This window comes from Plectropomus leopardus, chromosome 11 (assembly GCF_008729295.1).
Source record: "Plectropomus leopardus isolate mb chromosome 11, YSFRI_Pleo_2.0, whole genome shotgun sequence".
Classification (NCBI taxonomy): Eukaryota; Metazoa; Chordata; class Actinopteri; order Perciformes; family Serranidae; genus Plectropomus; species Plectropomus leopardus.
In genome coordinates, this window is record NC_056473.1 from 15,732,045 (window position 1) to 15,759,639 (window position 27,595).

The 27,595-nt window shown below is 40.5% G+C and overlaps 1 protein-coding gene across 1 annotated transcript; it reads right to left on the minus strand.

Annotated features, from left to right (window-relative positions):
* Positions 1 to 224: 224 nt before the first annotated feature.
* Positions 225 to 26,793, minus strand: slc6a15 (solute carrier family 6 member 15). Its single transcript, XM_042495826.1, has 12 exons — positions 26,655 to 26,793; positions 23,402 to 23,924; positions 16,356 to 16,513; positions 14,657 to 14,783; positions 14,338 to 14,519; positions 9,475 to 9,585; positions 7,458 to 7,699; positions 6,692 to 6,890; positions 5,257 to 5,449; positions 4,610 to 4,769; positions 3,639 to 3,801; positions 225 to 1,578 (listed from the first exon to the last, which is right to left on the minus strand). The coding sequence occupies exons 2-12, from the start codon at positions 23,700 to 23,702 to the stop codon at positions 1,198 to 1,200; spliced, it is 2,217 nt and encodes a 738-aa protein (XP_042351760.1). The 5' UTR covers positions 23,703 to 23,924; positions 26,655 to 26,793; the 3' UTR covers positions 225 to 1,197.
* Between the last annotated feature and the right edge of the window lie 802 nt (positions 26,794 to 27,595).

The window sequence follows — 27,595 nt, forward strand, 5'->3', positions numbered from 1 at the left end:
TTAGTTTGATTTTCCAGTGTACATTTCTTAACAGTTAGCTTTTTGTGGTTGGATATTGTATGTTTAATACTGTGGCATTTTTGTTATTTATGTTAAGATATTTTTCTTCATTTAATGACACAGTTGTGACATGCATTGTTAACCACCTGTTATCTGGCCTGTACAAAAACTGCCATTTAAAGAGACAAAAGACAGACAAAAAAAAAATCACATTGCTTTCAGGGTATGGACCATATTTGATCTTTAATTTTGACTGGGGAAAAAAAGATGCATTTGAAGCCATTTCATGGAAAAAAAAATATTTACAAGGAGGACTCGGTCCTCACAAACATTGACAGCACATTAGTAAAAAACAAAGACACAAAGGTTAAGGATTTGAAGTACTTCTGAACCTTAAAAACATGGTGTTCTGATATCCAAACTATCAAGATAAATATATTTATAATATTTATATTATATTTACAGAATACCTTAAATATACAACGTCCATCATGTATTCTATAAACAAATATAAATTACGTAGGCACACTTTTGTCTCAAACAATCATGGGAGTGGTTTTCAAAGGCCATCCTCTCACTGCTTGATCGGGTTGACCTGAACTTTCAACATGACAAACCTGTTGAATCTTGCATCGTTTCGCCATCCGGAGCGGCTAAACTGCTACTCATTTCAGGACATATTGGTCAGCAGTTAGGGATCATAATGTACACAACCATTTTTTACAGCAGGACTTGAAGCTGGCTTGATGTACACTGCCCACAGACACAGGTGCAGTCCCAAGATGACCCCTCTAACCCGCTCCTCTGCAGACTCCCCTTTGCAGACTCCTCTTTGCAGATTCTTGTTCAAGTAGGCCTGGTGGAGCGTCCACCTTATTGCTCACACATATTCTCTCCTGTAGCATCTACAAGGAGGAGCCCGCAAGGGGGAGGGAGCAGGAGCTAGAGATGAGTTTGGGACGCAGCAGATGGGTGAAAGGTTAGACAAGGATGACATTTATTCCCACACCTTAGTTTTTTAAAGGTGGACAGTCATATAAGGTTCAGAGACGACAAATAAGACAGCAGCTAAGATATCTACAAAGAATATACAGTACAATTGAAATATACATGTATGATACCAACTAAACGCACGCGGAGGGGTGGAGGGGAGGAGTGGCCAGCCGGTATGGCCGGGCAGGGCTTACTATAGTCAGTCTATAAGTCCGACTCGGGCATGTCCGGCATGTCGGCCATCAAGTAACCGATACCATAACGACCGTTTGGTGCGGTGTCCGCATCTGGACCACCGCTGCCGCTCTGCTTGCGGTAAATGCTGTTGCCGGGCATCGGCGAGGGCGCCTCGCTGGGTGATTTGCCTTGGATCAGGCTGGTGTCATCATCCTCCCCCGGCCGGGCAGTCTCCTTGATGATGCGACCCTTTTTGTAGGAGACGGTAGAGATGCCGCTAGTGTTCTCGTCGATGATGTTGAAGTAACGCAGGGCAAAGACCACGGGGACCGGCATGATGGCCAACACCACCAGGGAGATGCAGACAACGATGCCCCATGTAGGGAAGCGCAAGGTCAGCTCTTTGGCCTGAAGGACACAGACATGAGAGAAACAGCAAGTTGTTAACTGTTGTCAAATGTTGAACTGTCATTTTGGAATTTCACAGTGATTATACCTTAAAGTTTAAAGCTGGAGTAGTCAGTTTCATTATGGATTTCAGAATACACGTTGGGCATATTGCGATTCAAGGACTAAAAAAAAAAAAGAGACTTTTCTCATCGCTTCAGATCTTCGCTTCAGATCTTCGCTTCAGATCTTCTACATCTAGCCCATGACAGGAGACTTGGGCCAATCACAGGTTATTTAAGAGAGAAGGCCTTCCTATTGGCTGTTCTACAAGTGCAGATGCGCATGCATCTTGCTTCTGTAAAAGCCTGATTCAGTGGTGGAGAATCCTGCAGCAAGAATTTCTATTCCAGCACTGGCAGCAACGACCTACACTGCACAGCCACCCAAAAAAGGAAGCCTGACCTATCAAAAAAAGAGTCTCAAAGAGGGTCTGACAAAAATGTGTCAGTATCAGCATGTGAGCGTTCTGCAAACAAGAGCCAAAGGATCCCAGCTGCAGCTTCACGTTCACTTTAATGTACAAACATTAACTAGAGTCTTGAAGACACACAATGTGTTCTCTGCCTCACTCTCTGCCCCCACAGACGACCTAACCAGGAGGCGAGTGGGAAAAGCAAACTTTCTGTTGCTGCTGTTACATGCTTAGTCCCGGCGCCTCCACTGGCCACCAGCTGACTGTTACACCCAGTATTGGGGAAGTTTGTGCTGGCCAAATTCAAACCAGTATATCTGCCGTCTGTAGGGGTCCACTGCAGCAGGGTGCGAGGCAGAGTGACTGCAGGATGGCAAGCTAGCTAATTCTTATCACATTTGTGGTCTGATTAACAGAGAGAGAGACTTGGGCATGGAGGGGCTGAACAAATTTGCCGTGCAACTCTACAATAAAATAAAATGAATTAAATCTGTGCATGGGATACATGGCTTGGCACAGAGAGAGGAGAACTGCAGGTTGTATTTCTATTATTATTATTATACTTCTTTTTTCCAGATTCTGCCAAACAAAACTTTAAATGACAGAAATACATACCCAGTGTTTAGTTCAAAAAGCCATCCAGGTTGTGACATACCTCATCTCCTTATCATTTTACTCAGCAGGTGATGGCCAAACAGTAAATAAATATTACATACATGGATTTTATTGTTTCAAATGGCTCCTCTGCTTTTTTCCCTGAAGACCGATGTTATATTTTTTTTCAGTCTATAAATGTTTTATTATTTTAGCAAAGGTAGTCTCTATTTCAGGCCTTGTTAAAAGATACTGAGTTATGAAATGAGAAAAAGTCAACAGAAAATTATTGTATGCGGGGAAAATGCCAAACATTCATGAGCTTAAAATTTTCAAAAGTGAGGATGTGCTGCTTTCTGTGTATCCATATCATTATAAATTGAATATATTTGACTTGTAGAGTGCTGGTTGGACAAACCAGTCAATATGGAGATGTCACATTGGTCTCTGGGGAAATTACGAGGGGCATTTTACACACCTTTTTGTAAAACATTTAACGATAAAGATAGATTTCTCTGTCTTTAGGAATATTCCTGGTAGTTGTAGCCCTGCTCTCACCACTTCATTCCAGGTGTCTGCTTGATTGCATTAGGAGTCTGCACTCAATGATGACCAATCACTGCTCACTCAGGTAAGGTAAATCCATCTCACGGTGAGGCTCAGTTCAGCAGGTGAGTCTAATTAGCTGCTTTGATGAGCTGAGATAATTAAGGAGTGCACACAGGGACACTTTGTCCCATTTGGCCTGAGGCTTTTGAAATGACTAGTTTTCTCTTGATGTGATCAAACAGGTGCTTGAATGTCTCTGTGGTCGACTGCACATCCTGTTGATTGTTTGAGAGTTTAAGGACGCCTGAACATGTAAAAACTTTGCCTTTTCCCCCCATTTTTAGCCGCTGCCTCATTTACTTTGAACCCTTTAATTGTCTTTTTACTCGTTCCAGGTTTGGGAGAACTTCCACTCCCATTGAACCCTCGTCCCAGGAGAGACGAGCCGGAGATGTTGACTCACCTCTTCCTGTTTCCACGCACTGTAGCCGGGCGGTGTCATGGTCAGCTGGATGAAGCTGGCGCACAGGAGAACCAGCAGCAGGATGGGTGTGATGTACTTCCACATGTAGTAGTAGAAGCGGTACGGCGTAAAGCCCAGCATGTCCTTCAGGTCTTCAAAGAATCTGAGAGAAAACAGCGACGCAGCAGGAGGTGAGATCAGATGTCTGTGGTAAAGAGTTAACAATAGTTTCATGATATGATGGTATTATAAACCTGATGGCCTTTACATGCTGCGTACATGGTTCCAGAAATAGTGGCCTCCAGAAATAGTGTTTGGTAGGCAAAGGGTTTATGTTAAACATCTCAGGTCGCAACTCTCAGTCACAGTTTGTTTTTACAGGAATGATTCACAGCATGTAGAAAAAAAACCCCAGAAACCTGACATGAGAACAAACTGTAACTTTTTACAGCTATTCATTACTTCATATCAGGTAGAAACTCAGCTTTCTGTTAAAATATATAGATATAAATGTACGATTTTAGGTTTTAATGATTGTTTTACAGAAATATTTGAAACAAAACTACAGAAATACAATTGTTGTGGCCATTACCATTTATTTTAACAGATATTTCATTGGAATTTGATAGAATACATATAATACATTACATTAACATCTTAACGTCTCTCTTTATGCCTTACTTAGTAATGCACACATTTTAGACTGTTATACATTCCTTATTTTCTATTAATAATTCATTCATTGGGGAATTACTGGGAATTACCTGCAACCCTCTTAAGGGTTGCAAACATTTTATCTGATTTAATTAATTTATTTTTTAATTGCTTTGTCATACTTATCTGCAAAGCTTGAATGAGAAAAAGCTCCTTTGACCAACAATCAGTCCTAAATTTGGTTATAAATGATCTTGAGAAGTCCCTGAAAAGCACACAATTTCAGTGTCTGCTACCTGTTGACACCCTGCACTTACTTATCAATCCCGTAGATCCAAGCGACTGCCACGTTCTCCAGTACGACCACTATGAGCAGAGGCAGAGTAGCCGAGTAGTCGTCGAACATGGCCACGAAGTAGTTCCCTGAGCGCTGAACAAACAGGAGACCAATGGAGAAGGCCAACACGCAGCATCCCACTGCAGGAGAGGAGCAGGTTGGTAATTACAGTACATGCAGACACACAAGAGAAACTCTTAAGGTTCATTTTTAGTGTTAGATAAGGATGCTGCCATTGTTCCAACTTTGTGCGATAAAACTTTACTTTACTGTTGCACTGACAAACAAAAGCTGTTTTTCTTTTCTTTTGTTAAAAAAAAGTAAAAAAACCTCTTGCAATCTTGCATCTGCCCAAGTTTGCAAGATTTCCTGCCATTACCGCCTCCATAAATCCTGCACCCACAACATTTGTGGGGACACAGGGATCACAATCTCTTTCCAGAACTCCACAAAATACCTTCAAATTGCAGGTTAGGACACCAAAGCTGTTTGACTTCCTCTAATTATAAAAAATAGTAAAGTCACCCCAACTTTACAGAGCGAGTTAATGTGTGTGGTATAGTCATCATTCAGAATTAATCTGATCCTCGCATTTTGAGAGGAGAGATACTTGGAGGTGTCCCTCACCTGTGAGAAATTCCTTGCGCACTTTGAAAGTGTCTATCAGCGGAGTGAGGATTCCTTCGATGGTGCCGAACATGCTGCCCAGGCCGAGGTTAACCAGCATGAGGAAGAACATGACGGACCAGAAGGGTGAGGCTGGGAAGTGAGTCATGGCCTCTGTGAAGGCAATGAAGGCCAAGCCTGTGCCTTGGACCGCCTGATAAAGGGGAGAGAGAAAAAGAAGTTATAAATCCATAGTCAGACTTAGGGACTTTATTTTATCTAAGTGATCTATATTTGAGATGGGTGACTTTTGGGAACCTTATAAACCTTTATTTCTAATTCCCTTGATTTCTAAGTATACTGAAAACTCAACTCTCTCATCTGTTTCACATTAAAACCCTCTGAGCAGTTCAGTAGGCATAATCCCTTCCCTTTCCTGGAGAGCTTTTATTGTGAAACACTTGAAGAAAGCATTAGATTTTAACAGCAGCTTAACGTCATAAAATTTAAGTAGTGGAAAAGTGAGTATGATGTGCTGATCTAGTGAATGTATAAAAAGAATAGTTTCTTCCATAGGCGTAGATTTTGGGGGGTGTAGGTGGGACAGCCCCCTAAATATTTAGAATGTGCATTTGACCTTCCAAAAAAACATAAACTTAGCAGAGGACTTTTTTTTGACAAAATTAAAGGCATTTCCATCATCAATTTGTGAATTAAAAATCACCAGACTGCAGGAAATTAAGTGTTTTTACACCCATAGTTTTCTGGTGGATGATCTCTAACCCCCCATTTCATAAGTGTCCCTGCCAATTTTAAAACAAAACCTCAGGTCTCTGTTTTTTCACTTTTATGGTGAGAGGAAATGAAGGCACTGCAAGTAACCTGCTAGCTTACAGCGACAACAAGACTCCAGGAAGTCACTGCAGCCAGCCAAGAAATAGTCTGGCACAAAACTCCTCTTTCAACACAGTGTGTCGTTTTTTCCATGTTAATTTTTGTACAGAACAATAATGAAATTTAGTGTTATTTTTTCGCTTTTGAGGCATTTCCAACTTAGTTTTTGTGCTAAACCACAGTATGCTAAGCTAACCGGCTGCTAGTGGTGACCTCATGTTTACGATACAAATATGAGATATCTTCTTATCTACGTTTTTGCACAAAAAGCAAACAGTGTATTCACACAATGATATACAATTCCTTGTAGCACACTACATTGAATTCTACAAATTTGATGAACAAACATTTTGTTTATTTTTAATGTTTGTTTGGATTATCATGCTGTCATTTCCATGAAAACAGTCCAGCATAAGCCATAGCAGCTGATAAAAGTGGTCATGCCAATGTTTCCATCAGGCTACATGTTTATCTTTTGTACTGATTTTTGTGTTTTACCATATTCATGTAAGAAAAGCAACACTTAAAATGGATATTTGGATGTGTTAACATGTGCATATACCTTATTGAGCTCGTCCTCAATGCTGCAGGATTCCAGTCCCAGAGTATTGTACTGGTCCTCCTTCACCCCTCTGATAATCTCTATCATCTTATGGTAGTCCTCCACACTGACCTGGTTGACCTGAGTGAGGTTGATGTGGTGGGGGATCAGGCTTTCTTCAATGCCGTTCCCCAACAACGCCACAATCTTGTGGGTGTTCCTAAAAAACATCACCAAAAAACAAACAAACAATGAATAGTGTATAGTTAATTTGCTAGTAACATGGTTACAACTGCAGCTCGTGTTAGGGCAGTTAAGCACTCTTGTTCCAACAATCTTTTATCTTTTGTTGTTGCATTTTTGTTTTTTTGGAAAGATTCTTCAGCATGGGCACAGTCTAAAGTTTGACAAACATGCATCCATGCTCAGTTACAGTTGCTACAGCAATTGGTTTTTGGTGGTATGGTAATTGATAAATTGAACTTTATACATCAAAATACTTTAGAGAAAAAATGAACAGAGACTGAATAGGGGTCTAAAAGAGTAAAATATCATTGGATTAAATTCTGCAAGAGCTTCTTTCTAAACTATCTCCCCAAACTGTATCCTGCTCTGCTTTTCAACGTCTAAAGAGTGAAAATAATACGAAGCAGCTTTGCCTTTCAAATAACAAAAAAAATCACCATTTGACTGTGAGTTACATTCACAACTGAACTTGCAGATTGGCTCTCTGATGGTCTACAAGAAATGCAGCACCTCAGTGTGAGAGGAAGCTCGTGTTACTCACTGTGCGACACATTTGCCGTTCATGATGTTGGCTTTGAAGCCCAGCACTGCGAACACCACCAGCGTGGCCAACACGGAGGTGAAGAAATTGATAAAAGACACCAAGACGGCATCAAAGTGGCAGTTGTTGTCCCGCTTGTTGTAGCTGGAGAAGGCGATGACGCCACCAAAGCCGAGGCCCAGGGCGAAGAAGACCTGCGTGGCCGCCTCTCGCCACACCTTGGCCTCCAACATGATCTCCAACTGAAAACACAACACAGGCAGAGTTGGGCTAGTCTAGAAACACAGTTTACTTTAAAGAATTGAACAGCGTCACAACGGCTGGTACTGTTTTCCCTTCGTGGGTCTTTTTGAGGCAAAATGTGGTCCTAGTGACACCAAATGAGCATGTCAACATGATAACTTCCCACTCAAAATTTGGAGAAACTTGTAGCTGAGATTAAAAGGAAGGTCGCATCTGCAGATGGGTGTGGTCCAAGCAAAGGCACCGGAAGTAGCGGGGTAGAAAATAGGGAAGAGGCCATTGGCACCTCCACTTTATGCCCCTGGCTGTATTGCCGCTGGAGTGATCCAATTGCAAGAGGGTCTCTAGTTGTGTTAATATCTAAGAGGGTCACATCTGTGAGGGGCACAATGACACGTACGCCAGTTCCAACCACAGATGGACTACAACATGTGATAGAAAGTGCAGAAAACGCAAATAAATTGACCTTGCATTGGGATTATTTTGCCATACACAAGTATTGTATGTCCCAATTGAATATTTTTTGGTCGTCTGGTATTTTTCTCATATGGAGCTCGTTTGTATTTTTTGACATTTTAAAATAAAAAAATCATGTTGTAAATTATGGCAGATATCTGAGCTATACTTATTCAACTGCAGGTAAGGCAATTATGACTGGGTGTTTCATTTGAGCTAGCGTGAGCAATTTTGAGCGTTTCTTACATATTTATGTTATATGCTTAAAGCAAAGGCCTCCATTCAGCGTTTTACATGGCTGCAAGAAAAAGTCTCTTTAGGAAAATTAAAATTAAAGCTGTAAGTTCAAAAGTTCAAATTTTGGTGCAAGAATTTTTATGTGTTCATGTTAAGTTGCTTTAAAAGGCATACCCATCATAAACCATTAACTCCATTATATCCATTACTCTTATCTAAAAAATAAAGCATATTAACATGTATTTTTTTTATATATTTTGAGGACTCTTGCCAAACGACACCTGGCATCCTGTCAGTTTTGATGTCGTAGTTTTCTATTACAAAGGTCTCAAACTGTTGTGAGCACAGACGCAGGACTTTGATGTCCCTGACTGAAGATGGAGGCAGCAGAACGTGTTGTTTGAAGCTGTAAGATGTCAGCTGAGGAGACAGAGCAGACACATGAGACAGACAGAGTCTGCTGCGGACGAGCCTCTCCGGCTGCTCGGTTACATAAAGCCTCAGTAACTCCTGTTTCCATGGTGACATGATTCCACAGCCCGAGGTGCCATTGGCCTGTTGCTGCCGAGGAGCCGGCCTATTACAGCTCAGATTTAAATTTTGAGTTCACCTTTTTTTTTAAACACTGGATTCAGTTCAACAGTGGCTGCTTCGTGTAAAATCCTTATGTTCAGTTGAGGATATTCAGGAAAAGGAAATGACAGTAGTGTTGCTGCATTTGGGAGGTCCAGACAAATAATTGATTGGATTTCATGCTTTCTTTGTCATATATGATGATAAATAATATCTTTAAATTTGGACTCATGGTCGGGCAAAACAAAACATTTAAAGACTTTACCTTGGACTCTAGGGGTGGGACTCGATATTATTATTATTGTGAGTTTAAACCTGTTACAATATGCTGGGTGTTGAGAAAAAATCTATTGAGATATTTTGTGATTATTTACCTTTTTTCAACTGCAAATCATGACCCCAAAGTAAAACACCAGTTTTATCCCCCCCCCCCCCTTGCAAGTGGCATCATGTCTCTGAACTTCTTCTCCAACAGCTTACACAAATGCTGGCTTGAGACGTGCATTACCTTGGGTGTGAACATGTGTCGAATCCCATCAATGGAGCCCTTCAGGAGCAGAGCCCGAACCAGGAAGCAAATCAACACAACGTACGGGAACAGTGAGCTGAAGTACATCACCTGTAAGCAGACCAAACATCCTGTTAGTTCAAATTTCTGCAGTCAGCCTCGGTGCTGTGCATGAACTTTCATTGAAAGTGCATATGTTTTTGGTGAACAGTGAACAAAACAACAATACAGCTACTGATGCTGCAAAAAAAAAAATCTTACATTTATATGCAAACTATGTCTCCCAGTTCTGAAAATGCAAGTCAGAATAACAGCTAAATTAGCAACAACTTTAAAACCACATAGATTTAATATTTTTCAGAAACATGGGAAAAAGCAACTTAAATGACCTGAAATTTAACACTAAAAAGATACAGAGAGAGAAAACTGTAAAATAACTAGGGAAAAATATCAAGAGACATATTTAGAATTCACGTAATTATACATTTAAATTAAGGTTAGAGAAAAAAAAGGCTACATTATTATCATTTATAATTTTTACTTTATTTTATCACTTCTTCCAGGTCATTTCCTGCTTATGTTCATTCGCTCGTTGCCATTTTTTCAAAGCCAGTTTTCTAAGGGTTTCACAGGTTTAAACCAGTTGGAACAATTACAACTTAAGCTTGAAATTCAAGTCATGAAATATGAACATGATCTACTTAATTATTTGTGTGAACTAAACTTTGAGCAAGTTTTTGTAAAGTGTACATCATGCGCTGCTCAGCCTGTACTCTGACTGGGTTTTAGATGTCTTACGCCTCCTCTGAGTGCAGGTCTTAGATGGATGCATAATTGGAACAGTCAAATATGTGAAACTTTCAGTACAAAATATGTTTCTCACAGTCACAATATGCTGAAAATCAAAATAAGCTGCATTTATTTTTATTTTTTTTGTCTTTGGCTGATGCCAATTCACTAGTTTCAAAATAAGTCACATTAAGTTTAACCCAATCTAGTACAGATGTGATACTGAGTAGCGATAAAAAATCATGGCAATGAGATGACAATAACGGCTCTTCAGTTCCTGTGAGAAAAAAACACACCAGACGATAGTGTGTGTCTTTAGAAACTTGTAAAAATGAATGTGGTGTGAACTTACTGCCGGACTATCTATGCAGTGTTGCTCGTGATCATTTCACAGAAACATGAACTTATGCAGAAAAGCGAGTGAAACCTGAGCAGTTCTAAAGTTGATGGCATTTCATTATTGGTGAAAGTAAGATTTAATTTATTTCTTTTGTTTCTTATTTATGTTTAAAGTGGGACATATTTTCTTGAACCTTTTCTGTTCGGTATTTTTGACAATGGCAAGACATCTTAAAGTAGCGATGACTTCATGTACCATGAAAGTGTAAGTGATACCAGCAGGGTCCCAGGCCAGAGCTGGTAGCTGCTGAGCTTGTGCAAGTCCCTTTGTCCAATTTCTGCGCTAATTAGACAGCGGGCCTCTTGTCTTTTTTTTCTCTGTCTGTGAAGACTACTTAAAGAGTGAGAGGCCTGACTCAGCTGCTACTCTGTGACACGTCGATTTACACGACCGGCGGTAGAGTGTGGGTGCAGTCAGTGGGGGATGGTTTAAGGTTGAGTCATACGCAAAGTTAGTGATTCAGAGACGCTGCGTCTCCTACATGGTGGTCCATATGTAGCTCTGAGAGAGACTGTGTAATGTGTCATCTTAGAGGGAAACCTAAAGCAGGATCCATTCATATATGTGAAAGTTCAGTGAGGAATTGTGTAGTTTAATGAGTTTCTCCCAGTGGCTGGAGGCAGAAAATGGCTTGTTAGTAATCTGTTATTCTCTGAAACACTAGTTTTTCTTATTCTCTATGTCTACTATATGACTCTACGCCCTTTGTTAGCTGATAATGAAGCGTTTTTTGGAACATGACAGGTTCTACTTCCAAAGGAAACCACACTGGGCATGTAGTAACCACAAAGTTCATCCTTTTTTCCATTATCAACAAAATGTTTTAAAGCTTGCTCTCTTGACGACAGCACAGTTGGTTATTAATTGTGAAATGGTACATTGCAGCTCTTTTTTTTTTCAAGGATCACCAAAACCAACATTAATCACAAATATAAAGCAAATTATTCTAGTTGGAAAGCAATTCTTATCTAAGATTTTGACAGCTGCAGGTCTTGTCAGCTACTTTTCTGATAAAACCCTCCCAGCATTGTGCTCTTGTTTAAGAATACAGCCGTGACCTTGGTCAGCGCAAAGCCAAACAGGCTGCTTTTTTGTGTGATAAACAGATAATCTGCTCATTTGTAACCTCACTCCAACGTTATATCAAAAAGGAGACTTTTATTTTGAAATATTATGTGTCATGGCAGATAGCATGTGCTTCTTACAAAGGTCATGCTCTGAGAACTGCACTGTTATCTTCATAAACTGATACAAAAAGATTTTTTTTTCCCATAACGCAGTTATCGAGATTCTTAGTAATAAGTAGTAATCTGAAGATAATTTTACGTTTTAAAGATTACATAATGTAATATATTGTTTGGCATAAAAATGGTTACTTTGAATGATGTTCAGCAACTTAAAAATCCTGAAGAATTTAATCATCATTTTAGCGAGCCCCTTCTCTTCCCCATCATAAACCAATCGTGCCTCCTCCCTCTCTTTCCTTTGGCCACACTCTTGACAATCAAGCCAAGCCAAAAGAGCGCGTATAACCATGGCAACCAAAAATGGCCTGATCCCTTTCACGCCCACCCACACACAGGGAGAGAAATGCAGATCGCGGTAGGGATATTCCTTGGAAAAGGCTTTTGTGAGCATGTGTGGAGAGAGGGCATTAATATTCTTTTGTGCCACACAGTGCTGATTAAACTTCAAAGACACTTTCCAACTGGCCCCTTCAAGGGAAAGTTCATGGCCATTTCTACTCTGGCCAACTGAAAAGGCCATCCAGACAAACCAGGTAGTTGGAGGACGACCATCTGGCTCAAACTGTACAATTAAACCAGCAGCTTGGGTGGTTCTCATTGGCTCCTCACAATTATACGACGTTTGTTTCTTTTTCATAACTGTTCATCTTTGCACTTCATTTTATTTTCTTCATGGCTGTGAGGGACTTGAAAATTATTAGAGTGGCAGTTGTGTTCGTGATTGTGACAGTGAATGTGGTTATCAGTGACATTTCTTGCCAGGCAGACGGAGGGAAATGAGACTGTCTCGCGCTGCAAAACCACCGTTGCACAGGCTGAGATTAAAGCACCTCTGCTGTTTTGTCTGCAGCATGTTGAATGGGAGGCAAAAGACGAGGGCTCAGTGGAGCCAAGCAAACAGCAGACAGCTGTCTGGATAAGACCTGAGTTAAGGACAATGTCTGGTTCAAAGGTGGGAAAACTCATTTTGCTGGTGACACCAGTGTTTCCCACTCAGTTACAAAAAATAGTTACTGTGTAATAAAGGTCTGCACATATGAGACTGTTACTTTCTGCAAAGCTGAAGTACTTTTTACCTAAATTTTTTAGCCCAGTTTTAAGGGCATAGTCACACATGCATGAAATGAACATTGTTGAATTTTTGCCTCCTGTTCACTTTCATTCAATGCAAGTGAAGGGGTGGGTAAAGCATTTGCCCCCAGGGACCAAGCAAATTTGCATCTTTGCATCTTGTGGAATTCAGCTCAGGTGAACTTTGACCAGCGACGTTGCAGCCTCAACCAATAGCAAAGAAGTATGTGTGATAGACCCTAATTAAGCATCCCTGGCTGTAGATTTACAAATGAGCAAAAATATAGGAAATGCTGATTGCTGCTGTGTCTTACCAGTCAGTATTGTACAATACATCTGGCCAGATGTTCCACTTTCTCCACCGTTTGGTGTTAGGCAGGTTGAATAAGTGGGTTTGTCAGTGACTCTGTGTAAAAAACTGTTGTTTACAGCAGTTGATGAATGCAGCTGGGACAGACCTATACAGTAAATGTGCTGTAAAACCAAAAATAATGAGCTAAAACAGACTTAAAATAGAGCTGCAGATCTGTTAAGTATCCATGATTTTGGCACTATTACAAAGACTCATTTCACGAAGTTAAGTTGATTCAAATTCTGTAAGACCTTACTCTATCGCAGCCAACAAAATGTGATCCCTGAAATACAATGTATTAATTTTGACCGCACACTTTGTTGTAACCAAGCCCAGACTTGAGATAAGAAGTGGGGATAATACCAGAATCAAATGACTTCCCCATCAAAGCTTATTCTGGGAAGATTCTTCCAATTAGCACAAGCTTGACTGTAACCTTGGAAGTGCACCAGCTAATACATGTCATATGATATGAGAAGGTGTGGAATGATGAAGATCACCTGTAAAAAGTGAGAAGGAGCGGGGTGAGTTTGCAAGCAAACGTTTACCCAGTTGGCTAATCCTTCCGGATACCAGTCACGCTACTGTCAGCTTTAGCTACACTAAGATAAAGTAAGCTAAGCCAGAAATCCCACACAAGATCACATGAGCTCCAGGGGTCATATCTGAGACTGTATCATTAGAAAAATTTGTCAAGTCACATTACAGTAGTCATTTAGCAGCGTCTTTAGACCGGGCATCAATGCAATTTGCACTCTATAAGCCTCTACCTTAAAGCGAGCTAATTATGTGTGAGAGGATTTTCCAAAACACTTGGCAAGAAATGGCCTTTTGTTTCTGTCACAGTTTCACATTTTCCAGGGTACAAGAGTTATATCGGAGTAGTTATACAGGCCAAGCTGCCAGGATTGCAGGGCAGCTGTAGTAAGCCATTTATGAACTGTTCAAACTTGTGTCTTTTCCCCAGAACTAATAATGCTAACAGAGTAGTATATCCTCCTCACCTTCCCAGAAGACTGGATTCCCTTGATCATGGCGAGGCAAACCATAGACCAGGCAGCCAGCAGGCACACGGTCATCTTCCAGTTGAGTCCTCCACCCTCAGAGATGTTGTCAGAGATGTCCAGGGCCTCACGGTACCAGTAGTAGGTGGTGGCCGAGCTCTTCTCACACTCTGGCACCACATCTATGGACAAAAAGGTAAGAAGTTACAGCCCTTATGTTGTGAATACCTCTTATCAGATTAACTGTGTTGCCTGTGGTTTACAGAACGAGCACCATAAAAGGCTTCTTATTCTAAAATATAATAGGATGGTGTCTTACATGTACTGGTCTTGTTCTTGATGAGTGGACACTCATGCCATGGCAGAGGTTGCTGGAAGGACTGGGAGAAGTAGAAGAGACTCCAGCTGATGATGACATTGTAGTAGAGAGCCACGAAGAAGCACACCTGCAGGCAAGAGAGGCGAGGTAACTTCAGACACATCAAACCAAAAACAGTGAATAGATATTTTTTTATTTTAAGATGTTTTAAATCATCAGAAATGGTTACAAACATGACATTGGTCTACATGTAGTCAGAGCTTTGATTTTTCTATTTCTTAATAAAGGGATGTGACTTTATTTTCTCAGTAAGGTGTCACTACTTCGGTTCCTGCATTCTTTAGAGGTGCCCTAGCATCATGTTTTTGTTTTGTTCGTCAGTGTTGCTGACCCAAAGCTGTTGCTGCTGCTGCTGAAAACACACCACATCACTTCCTCTACTGCAGATAATTTTTCCAAGGCTAGATTTATGATTTATACCAGAACTGCCATTAAGTGGTTTCAGGTTAAATTTAGGTTGTCTTATTTTGTAACACACTGTGTATGTTCCAAATGTTTCCAATTGACACAGTTCATTGAACGTGAAAAAAAGAAAAAACCCTAATCATGTTAAGATCAAAAATGGCTTCTTTTTAAGAAGTAGAATATTGTTCATATATCTTTTGATTGAGAAGCTCTACATGATATTTAAAGCATTAATAAAGCAGCTGCCAACTACTTGCTATGAAAAAATATAAGAGAGTAAAGGCGTCCTGAGCAGAGAATGAAGTCAAGCTACATCTGTGTGTGTTGTAATCTTATCTTCTTTGTTGTGGCTGTGCATGCATGTGAGTCACTGTGTGCGTATCCTATTGGCTAACTAATTTCCATCACTCTGCATGATGCTCTGCACAGCACTCATGCGGTGTTTTTTGCTAATATCAAGACAAAGCATAGCCCCCACCCTCAGGTTCACCCCACGGTTAACATGTCGTTGTTAGCACCGTTCGAAGTGATAGCACTGTTGACTCAGCCACCTCAACATGCAGACAATCAATGAATCATAGATTTGCTCTCAATATCATATAGAACTTCTTAAAATATTGCATTATTTACTTCTAGTCTAAAATGTTTTTCATGAGAGATTCTGAAAACAGTTTGTAATGAAATCTTTTATTTTACAGGTACTGGTACTTAAATTTCATTTATTACAGGAGCATAGTTATTATTTACTAGGGATGAGTGGGTGCACCATTATCTGTATTTGTAGTTGTATCTGTTCACCCAACTCAATTTTCAGTACCCAACTCTGTACTCTGAGTGGACAGAGTTTAACTGGAAGTGGGTGGGGATTAAACACGAAATGGGTGCGACCTAGCCAGAAATTGATGTTTTAAGCCTGGAATTGACATGGGTTGATCAGAAGTTGTGATATTTATTATTTATTGGAAACACATCAACAGAGCAGTATCAGGATTTAGCTCCAAATCATTTTTGATCACAAGGGATTGAGCCCAGCTATCCAAATGAGGATTTTCCTTCCTTACAAGTGCAGATATTGATCACTTTTTCTCAGCTGACATGCTTAAAAAGTACATTATCTGTACCAGATAGTTGTCTCATGCAAGTATTCGACTTAATCCGATTATTCACTACTTTGTTTCCATGCTGCTATTGTCAGTTCTTCATGCTTTTGCTATACTTTTACTTTATGACTCACCACGCAGCTGGCGAAGCCGATGCCCCCCAGCCGAGGGCTGATGTAGTTCCACACCCCAATGCTGCCCCTGCGGATCCGCTGCCCCACCGCAAGCTCCAAGAAGAACAGTGGGATGCCAATCAATACCAGCAGGATGAGATAGGGCACCAGGTATGCTCCTGCCAGTCAAAACAACACAGACAATTTTCAGGAAACACATGCAAAGAATGGAAACTCATTAGACACCTATGAGCCTGAGGTGACACCTCTTAAGTTCCTGAAAGCACATGGGCGGCACACGCATGCTCACACACATCTCTAACTGCCACGTCTTATATTCAAACTCACACACACAAACACAGTGGCCTCCTCATCTTTAACTATCCTTCTACATAATGTCTCTCTGACGGCGATGCATTTGCATAAAAGCACATAAAAACACACAGCAGACTCTTTATCTGATATCAGTATCTGTCACACACACACACACACACAAAAATATGTATCTGCTGAGCTGCATCTGTGTGTGTCTCCTCCTAATACCTCCCCCATGGTGTGTGCTGCATCAAATAATTCTAGAAACCAGGAAATATACTAAGGTCTAAAATTACCTAAATTACAGTGAGATTACTTTGAGGCCCATTGCAGAGACGGCATGCCTCTCTAGAATTAAGGTTTCAGGGTGAATGACTAACATTAAGTCAGGCTGTAATAGTGTGGTGCAATAAAATACAGGGGGGCACATCTCTTGTGACAGTCAAGAGTACTCGTGAGGGGTAAGACTGCCAGGCACATGATGGCTGAAGGAGAACGAGAGAACCTAAAAGTCTTTGTTAAGAAGAAATGGCCGGTGGTTAGTTGTGATCAATCAGACCAGATTTTAAAATAATGAGCCCTTTATTTTCTTGTTAGATGAAGGGCAATGAAAGGTGTGCATGATGACGTGGGGAGGTTTTTCGTTTCCACAAGTGAATTTCCTGTGTTAAGACGTCGAGACTTAACCACAGAAATGTGTTAGAAGCCATTGCATCATCTCGAAACTGCACAGCCACTGATGTTAAAAACAGCCTTTTCTTAAAGAAACGCTCTGTTTGAATTTAGACTTTTGGTCTGACAACAGCGATGATCTGAAAATCCCCTTTTGTGGCAACATCAAATGTTTACATTGGCGGGTCGATGTACTGTAATGTTTGCTGTGAGTCACGGATGACGGCGTCAAAACGTCCGTCAGGAGTGTATTGTTTTTCAGATTGGTTTCATCCCTGCATCAACAGTGTTTATTGTTCCATCTGGCAGGACGTTCATTCACATCCTTTCCTGAATCCTGCAAGGTTTGGGTTAGATGGGAGTGGTCACAGACAAGGAAGTATATGTGTGTGTGTTGTTTTAAGAGTGTGTTTGTATACTAAGTGGTTTCTAATATTAAAATGTCTAATTCTGGTTCACTGAGTACACAGATCGTTCTGGGAAGAGGCTTTGACATCAGCCAGCATCAAAAACCCCTCTGGTTTTCCATTGTCTTTTAAAAACCCTCGACAGTCTCCCCTGGACTCGCAAACACTTTGATGGCACTTTGAGAAAGCAAACAGCCTGATAAGAGTGCATTTCATCTTTTCTTAAAATAGTTTCCAGGCTCTCTTCACTCTTTGTAACACAGATCCCTTACAGTAAGTAGCTGGTTTATCCGGTCTGAGCATTGTCCCGAAACATTTCTGTGTTTTTTGGCAGCACTACATGTGCAGCGAGAGTAGGTGTCAGTGATTTGCATACCTGTAGTATAAACAACGAGGAGGGCTTACTATTATCAACAAACCCTGAAATACTACTTGAGTTAATGTGTGATTGAAGAAATTAATGGAGAAACAAAACATGGGCCAGCTCCCAAAAGTTTATGACTTGATGTGTTACCGAGTTTCACTGTGTTTCTGAAAAAAATATTTTATACGACTGGTTTTGGCCTCAAAGTGTTGCTTGAAGGTTTCAGAGGTGTTGACAGAAGGCATATCAAAAATAAAAATGGGTACACTGTCACTGACATGCTTAAACTCTTTCAGGGGCATGGGGAAAGATCAAGGAGGGGACTTTTAAATTGGTTAAATGCTGAAACGATGAGTTATTTGACAAACAGAAAATGAATTGGCACCTATTTTTAAAAGGCAGCACAGTGGCATCGTGGTTAGCACTGCTGCCTCACAGCAAGAGGGTCCCTGGTTCGAAACCTGGGGTACGGTCCGTGGGTGGGGACCCTTCTGTGCGGAGTTTGCGTGTTCTCCCCGTGTCTGCGTGGGTTCTCTGCGGGGTCTCCAGCTTCCTCCCACAGTCCAAAGACATGCAGCTCAGGTTGATTGGTGACTCTAAATTGCCCTTAGGTGTGACTGTGAGTGTGTGTGGTTGTCTGTCTATATGTGTCGGCCCTGCGATAGTCTGGCGACCTGTCTAGGGTGTACCCTGCCTTCTGCCCGATGACAGCCGGGATTGGCTCCAGCCCCCCCGCAATCCTTACGAGAACAAGCAGTTACAGAAAATGACTGACTGACCTATTTTTAAATGAGAAGATTCAATGTTTTTCTTTCTGGGAGATTTAAACTGGCAATTTTTCTGATTTCTGACATTTCAGACATAAAACGATTTATTGATATTGAAAATAATCATTGGATCCAGCACTTGGAGCACAAAAGGCCCCTCTGAACTCGCCACACAGCCATAAAAGGAAATAAAGTGCACAATAAGTACATGAAAGGCAATAACAGACATACACACACATGAACACAACACATGATACACATAGGTTCCTGGTGTGGGTAGATAAAAGATGAAGATAAAGCACACACACTTACAGAAACATACTCTCTCTGTCACTCACTCACACACACACACACACAAACACACACACACACACAGATCTGCCTCATTTTAATCTAATTACAGTTGAACACAGCAGGGTGACCAGAGCTGTTTAAAACAGACCTGAAAACATGACAGGAGTTAGCGAGAGGTCGTGACTGCAGCTGAACACACACACACACACACACACACACACACACACACACACACACACACACACAATAACAGTTACTACCAGATGGATGCTGCATCAACACACTTGTAAGAACATGATTCACTTTGGTTACGCACACATAGAGCTATGCCTCTTCAATCTCTCAAGCTGCTCACCCTGACTTCATACATCACATTTTACATCAACCAAAGCCCCCCCAACGAGCACTGACCTCACCTACCCACCACTGTTAACTTTGAACGATGTGAAGACTTAATATTTAGATTAGATTTAGATAGATAGATAGTTCTGCCTTTCTACTGCTTTCAGTTTAGCACTAAAATGCAACAAATTCTTGCTGAATTAAAATAAAATTAAAAAGGAAATTATTTCCAAATTTCTTTTTTGAACAAATTGAATGTTGAACTAAACACAGAAGGCATTCATTTAAAACAGCACAACAGTTACATTATAAGTGAAGTTTTGAAATGCTACTCACTTTCAGCTACCTTAAAAAAAACATCAACAATCTTGACATTGTACTGAAAGTCATCAAATGACCATATCAATATTAGTCCAGCCCTACTGCATACTACAGCATATTATCGCAATATTTTGTGTGGCAATATAGTGTCATCACATGGTTGCAAAGTATCATTTTTTCAATAATATCAACAAATAATATGACATTGCCTTTTGTATGTGGGGCCCCCACTCCACCAAGTGAGCTACTGGATGGCCCAAATGAAACAGATTTTGACAGAGTTTTGGGGACATAGTTTGCAAATGAAAAAAGGTATTAAATCACAATGTTTTATCGCAATATGCAGCATTTTGGAACATTTCGAAAGTAGCAATCATATTAAATGTAATATTAAGTGTTGGAACTTAAGTGACAATATGGCCTTGTGGGGCCTCAGGTGATTCCCACTCCTGCTGCATACCACAATCTTAGCCTGTTCCTGGTCTTTAATTTTCTTTACTGAGATTTCTTTCATTGTTTTCCTTACATGCTGATGGTATTCTGGGGACTTTTCCTTGTCTTTTTAGAGAGTTGGACTATAACTTGAACCATTGCTGTTGTGGTTCAGTAATAGCCCACAGACACATTGTAAACCAAACCAAAAGCCCTATCCTGCAATGTTAAAATAGTGAAAAACAATTCATGGCTCTGCCCCGTGATTCAGATCCTCTCCAAAATTTAATGGGTTCTCTCTCTGCCCATGCTACACCCTTCCACCAAATGTCATGAAAACTAGGACTGCAGTTTTTCAGTAATCTTGCCAACGAACAAACCAACAGACAAACCACACCTTGGTGAAGGTAATGATGACAAGCCATACAAATAAACTTGACTTGGATTGAGAGATTATATCATGTCTGGACAACCTGTCTGAGACAGTTTCATTTAATCAGCTTTCTTGAGGCAGTCAATGGCTTTACATAATCTCCAGGTGGGAAGTGCAGCACCTTATCACCTTCCCAGGACACATACACACCTACACACACATTAGAGTATTAACCCTGCAGCGGGCAATCGTTGTAACATGACAACTCTGTAAGAAGCGAGTGAAGTAGGGAATTGTCGGCAATATTGTTTTGATTGCAGCAGGGTTCGATGATTTTATTACAATCATGAGCACCAGCACAGTGTTATATAGATTTGGTTCGGTCGTTGTTTGTCAGTGAAAAGTTGCAGATTGAACGCTGACAGACACCCAGATGGTCACATGACTCTCGTGTTGACTCCGAAGGTCACTGAGCAGTCTGGTTTTAACAGACAAGTACAAAAAAGGAAGGACTCCATCATTGCACACACTTACACAGGCAGTACTGGACACAGTGCACATCATACCTGCATCTGTTTGGTGCATGCTGAGTCTAGATACGCATCAAAGCACTAATCGTAAGGAGCCTTTTTTGTGTCCAAAAGTTAAAACCAGATTCCACATTTAAAGCTTTTTGGAGGAAATTGGATGATCTTTCTTAAAAGTGTTTAACATAACACTTTTGGAAATGCATTTGCTTTAGAATTGCTTAGATGTTACAGCACCCCACAATTTTGGTCCCACATACAGGTGTGAAAAATGGAAGGCTATGCTTGTGGTATCTGAAAGTATAGAAACCCAATTGCAGATACATTTGTGTGACCAAAAAATAAATAAATATATAAACTGATGCAGTCCGGCTCTATTCCTCCACAAAGCCACGGAAGTGAATCACATCCATAATTCATTCTGTCCTCATTTGTCCTCTGTAGCAATATATACAACACACAGATGCGTCCAGACTTGGATCTCTACATTCAGAAACTAGAAGCACTCTATAGTGGTTGTCTTTGTACTTTTTGAAAAACTATTTGATCCCTGCTCCCAACAGTGAAGTCCTGATGCAATCTTTGCAGTCTTTTGTTGTTGTTTTAATCCAAATTTGCATCTGGCCCTCGTGTCACATTATAGCATTTTTGTGTTTAGTTTGACAGTGTTTTGTCTGTGTGTCAGTATAAGTGAAACACACTGCACAGGGCTCAACACTAACTGTTAAAAAAGTGGTTGCCAGGCTTGCAACCAGGCAAAAAGCCTCTCTCTCTCTCTCTCTCTCTCTCTTTCTTTCTCTCTCTCAACCACACACTTGCAAAACTTGTATAACAGCACTGAGCTAAACCTCAAGTTGGTACAGTAACGACTGAGTGGGTATGTATGTGACTTCAGGTCTTTTTATTGATGGTTGTCGGTTAGAATTCAGTAAACTGCGACAGACAAAACATGAAAGTTTCTATGACTTATAATGTTTCTTTTCCAAAACAGATGTAAGTGACTTTCAAATGTGTAGCTCTGCCCAATCATAAGCTTTCTTACTAATTGTGTCTTTCTGTATTCTTTCTGTTTTCTCTGTCCGCAAAAGTGGCAGATTGCATGATGATTTTACCTCCCACTGCCAACGATTCACCTGCATTTGACTGGTGGCAGGTGCTAATTTCAGACTCTGGATACTATGCAGTTATATGTCAGCTTAATAATGAAAATGTATCATAAAGGAATGTCTATAATGACAGGTTAGTCCAGCTTTTCATCCCACAGTCAAATAGTATAATGTTCTCACACAAGTAAACACACCAGCACAGAGCCTGGTCTGGTCCCTGTTCTGACTGTAGCAGCAATATTTAAATATCACTAATGCATCAAATATTTAAAATGCGCCTAGTCTGAGATACAGGTTTGCTGTGCCTGTTTTTTATTTGTTAAGAATTGGTTGCCAACTCCTAAAAATGGTAGCCAAACATTTCCATCGAGCCCCCTGCAGGTTCATTCTAATGTTGATTTAGTGGCCTAAATGAAGTTTCTTCTACTGCTGTACTCACTTTTAAGGATACTCCGCTTTACCTGAATCGTAGTGTCATAGTTTTGGCTGGGGTTTCTATTGGTAATAACATTGTATTCACCAAGTTAATTCCTAAAATCTGACAATGTTGCTTTAAAGAAGTCAAACTGGGCAAGAAACTCAAGTAGTCAGTGTAGTCAATACAGTTTACAGAATATCCTGATGCATCTTTGACTCAATCTCTTTACCGTAGTTGCACAGTTTTTCTGTGCATTGAGTCATTTTTACTAAAAGTTTGGGTGTTCTCACTTTCTGTTTTACCGCCTAATGAAATTTGGCAAATCTGTTGCCTTATTTAAAACCTGTTTTATCATCTTAATGCATATTTTGTCCCATTCCCAGATTTCAGCAACTAATCTGGTGAGTAAAATGATTCAAATGATGAGTGGCGACTACGAAAATAAGACCCACATTGTAGTAACCAGAATTGTTCTTTGAGTCGTACACAGTTGAGTCATACTGAGGTGCAATTGTGAAGAACATCCTTTGTAGAAAGTTTGTTCGGTTCATTCAGAAATTTCATATATTTGTGAACAGTTTTTTTTTAATGATACTTTTTTAAAGTTAGTGAATAATGTTGGAACAATTTATTAAGATTATCATCACAGTTATGTTTTTCCATATTGCCCCCTCTTACTGTGTATGTTAGTCAGCCACAGTGAATCAAGGGCTGCTGACAGTAACTCACCCCCTCCGTTCTTCTGACACAGGTAGGGGAACCTCCAGACGTTGCCCAGGCCTACAGAGAAGCCAACCTGGGCCAGGATGTATTGGAGCTTGCTGTTCCAGGCCGGGCGTTCCTCTTCCTCTCCGTCTGAGCCCCCTTCCTCCACATCGCACTCTTTCCCTTCCCCTTCATGGTTGTTGACGATCAGCGAGGTCTTCTTGAAGGAATCGTCACAGGCGTCCTCGTTGGAAAGCAGGTCTTTGACAGACTCTGTGACATCGTCGTCAAGCTCTCTCTTGACGGCCTTGCTGTTTTTGGGCATTTGATAAAGCAAACAAGGGCGAGGGGTGGAACGTCTTTAGTAGTTGGCAGGTTGGAAGGGCAGGGCCGGCGGCTGGGAAAAAGTCACTATTTTAAACTTTGACTGTGCAAAGCTGCAAGTTTGAAGGTGTTTGAGTTCAAGCGCCCACGTGGTTTGAGACAGTTTGTGAAGGTTGAGTGATGAGGAAGTGGTTTAGCCTATGTCTTCATTATCACCAAATGTCTGCAGGGCAGGAGAGGAAACATTGCAGTGAGTAAGCAGCAAAAAAAAGTGAAATTTCTGAGAGAGGTTGCATCAATACTTTGTCACTAAGAAAACACATTTGAGTTGCTACTGAGAGTCTAGTCATCAGTTTAGTTTGAGTTCTGTGTCTTCACATTCAGTCTCTAATTTTCATTCATAAATTGTAGTCTGACTGGTTTTTAGCCAGAATTAACTTTGAATAACCAAAACATGTTAACTTTAGCAAATGAGGACAAGAATTGACTCTTTGTAAACCTTGATTTTAAGACCTCAAACTTAACACAAGCAGTGGAGGAATGTAAGTACATTAACTTAAGTACTGTACTTAGGTACAAATTTAGGGTACTTGGACTTACACGAATCTTGTCTTTTCATGGCACTTTCTACAAACTTTCACAACATTTTAGAGGAAAATATTGTACATTTTACTTCACTGCATTTATCTGATAGCTGTTGTTACTTTACCAACCAACACAGAAGATATGCAATCAACTGCTGCAGAGGGGTCAGCAACGAGACATGTTTTAACCACCTAAATAAATCTCACCTTAAAAAAAAAATCAGTATCAGTAAGCATATGATATATCGTGAATATGTCACCACTTTACTTTTCCTTCAGCCTGTTCTGACAGGGAAGCAGTTAACAGCTTTAGGTCATCATCTATGCTTTCATTAAAGCCACCAGACTCCACTGATAAAAACAGTAATTTTAGCTCTCTGCACACTGGAGCTGCTGGTTTCTGCTGCCTTGATCAGCTAGTTAATGTGTGTAGTTGTGTGACTTTGGCAAATCAAACTTAACCCTTTAAAATACCTTTGTCATAAAATAACACTGACTGGTGGAGGCAGCAGTAGACCAGCTACTCCTGTGTTCAGTAATGCTAAATCACTGTTTTTCTCAATGGAGTCTGGCCTTGACAAGAGTGATACATCTTTATTTTCTTGTTTGAAATCAGTCTGACTTTAAGATAAAGTTATAAAAATATTCTAAATATGGTGCACATTTAAATGTATATTTCTATGGGACAATTTGTTTCTGAGTCCCCTCCACATTAGTAGATAGCTGCTTAGCTTCCATGTCAGACTTCTCCAAACTGGGCATGTGCCAACTGACATTAACTGTATGTAATATACTATCTAAGGATGAAGACCCCATACAACCCCACTTCAAAAAATCAGAACTATCACTTTAAGTAACAAATTTATTGCAGAACCATTACTTGTAACAGTGTATTTTTCACAATGTGGTAGTGGCACTTTTACTGAAGTTAAGGATTTGGCTTCTTTTTCCACCACTACACACAAGACAGATGAAAAAGACAGTAATTTAACAACTTTTAAAATCTAAATTTAACAACCCAAACTGTGGAAAGATTTTCAGTATGATTTGAATAATAATTTTGCTTCAAAGAAAAGATTTAACACCCAATCTGAGTGGGGAAAAGTCCATACAGAGAATTATTGCTTTATCCGGGGGATGCGGAGTCATTACTCACATGGAAATCACATGGCTGGCTGGAGCAGCACAATCAATTAATGGGGATCATTTTATTACAAGTCATTGTTCTGAAGAGAAAAAAATAAAATAAGACCAGGGGGCACTGGTTGTAGACTCTGACATGGGACAGTGACAGGTCGAGGTACGGAGACGATCACGTTTCCAGCCTCCTGAATAATTGAAGGGAGGAGTCCATTTGCATAGGAACCCAAACACTCCTTTTCTCCGCAGCTCTCTGGGATTTGATGGGAAAGCCCTCAAAAATAGAAGGGTATCAACTTCCAAAATACAAAAAGAAACGTGAGCAGACATGCGCCGGCTCCCACACAAAAAGGGTGGAGGATAGATGGGGGTTTACATGTCTAATTTTATCCTGTAAAATATGCAATCATCATTTATTCACCTGCGGTATAAACTTCACTATAAATAGCATTGGAAAAGATTCAAGGGTGTGGACAAATATGCGCCCTGCGGCGGGTTAAGGTGCGCAACATCACTGTCTCTTAAATCAGCATCCCATAGCGTCTTGTTTTTCATTTTTATGCGTTTTTTAACCTTAAATATTTCCATAAAAACGCATCACAGGCGCGTAAAATTCAACGCGACGATGTTGCAAAAAAAAAAAATGTCTCCCCCCTTTCACCAAGCAGCGGATTAAGTGATTAATAGATTTCCTTTACCGCTTCCAGATTAGCCTGGTTTGTATGAGGCAAAGGCCGTCGTTTCATAATCCAGATAACGCAACAAAGCAGCCAAAAGGGATGCTGAGTAACCTTCATTGCAGTTATTATAGAGGCGGGAATAAGAAGTAGCAATTACTGCATTAAAATTAATGTTTTAGGCTGGAGAGCGCATAAAATAGAAAGGGTATTTTTTTTGTCTGTCTGCACATGACTCAGGGATGACGAGTCAATAAGGCCGACAGTAGAGAAAAATGCGGATGGAGAAAGGGATACAAATAAATAATCAACCACACAAGTCACACCGGTGCCATGTGGCTCGTTGTTTCACCCAGGCACAATTTGTTCTGTAGAGAATGCGCATAAATTAATGTCCTTACTCCCGCCCAGCCTTCATGACATCCATGTGGAGTGTTTCATCATGCACTGGTACCTCAGTCATCCTCACACACACACACACACACACACTCACATTGTGCCATGCCTCTATCATTAGCCTAATAAATGGAGGATGCTGTGGTGGCTACTCACCAGTGTGGAATAACAGTCGTCCTTTTCTGAAATGGCGCGTCTCAAGGAATGAAATTGTGAGAGCACATGCACGGAGGAGACATATTCACTTGTGTTATATGCTCTTCTATGTTAAGCAGTCCTGCCGGTGAGTGCTGCCGCTGTCCTCGCTGCCGTGACTCCTCTAGCTTTCAGCCAGAAACACGGCGCGCTCAGAGAGGGGGTTCCGCCTCCAACGCACCTATCGCGGACCATTTTTACGCGCTTTATTCGCAACATATCACACTCCGTGTAGATTTATATCACAGCTTTATGACATCGCATATTATACGTGATGAAATAAGTAATATTTAAAGTCAGATTTGTGTTTTTGTTTTCTCCAACCCCCCCCTGTTGTTCTAGCTACTTGGTACGCGCCACTACTACACCGAAAGGTGCTGGCTCGTGGATGAATGCAGTGTGCCTCTGTTTATAAACGCTCGTTTCCTTTACTGGATATTCATACAATCGTACATTACACAGATTTATCTCCGTAATGTATTTTCATACCGGAATACAGACTGTATTTAGGACTTTTGTGTAATAATAGAGGTTTTGGTCAAGGTCGAGGTTTTCCGCGTAATGCGCCGGCGCAACGTGGATATTGAGATTAAAAAAAAAAAAAAAAAAAGAGGTTGAAATTAACATACAGCCCAGAGGAGACGGAAATCCTTTTTTTTCTAAATCCATAAGAAAGAAAGAAAGAAAGAAACATGAATTTATTCTTAGACCATACAGTTAATGTCAAATATATTTAGGTAATGCAGTGGACATTTGTGTCAGTGAAAAATCTGACATTAAATTAGATATAAAATATTCTCCTTACTTTAACAATTGCATTGTGTTGAAATGAAAAAAGACGATTCATACAATGCAAATTTTGTTCTCAGAGGGCGATGCAGCACATATACTACACTGATATA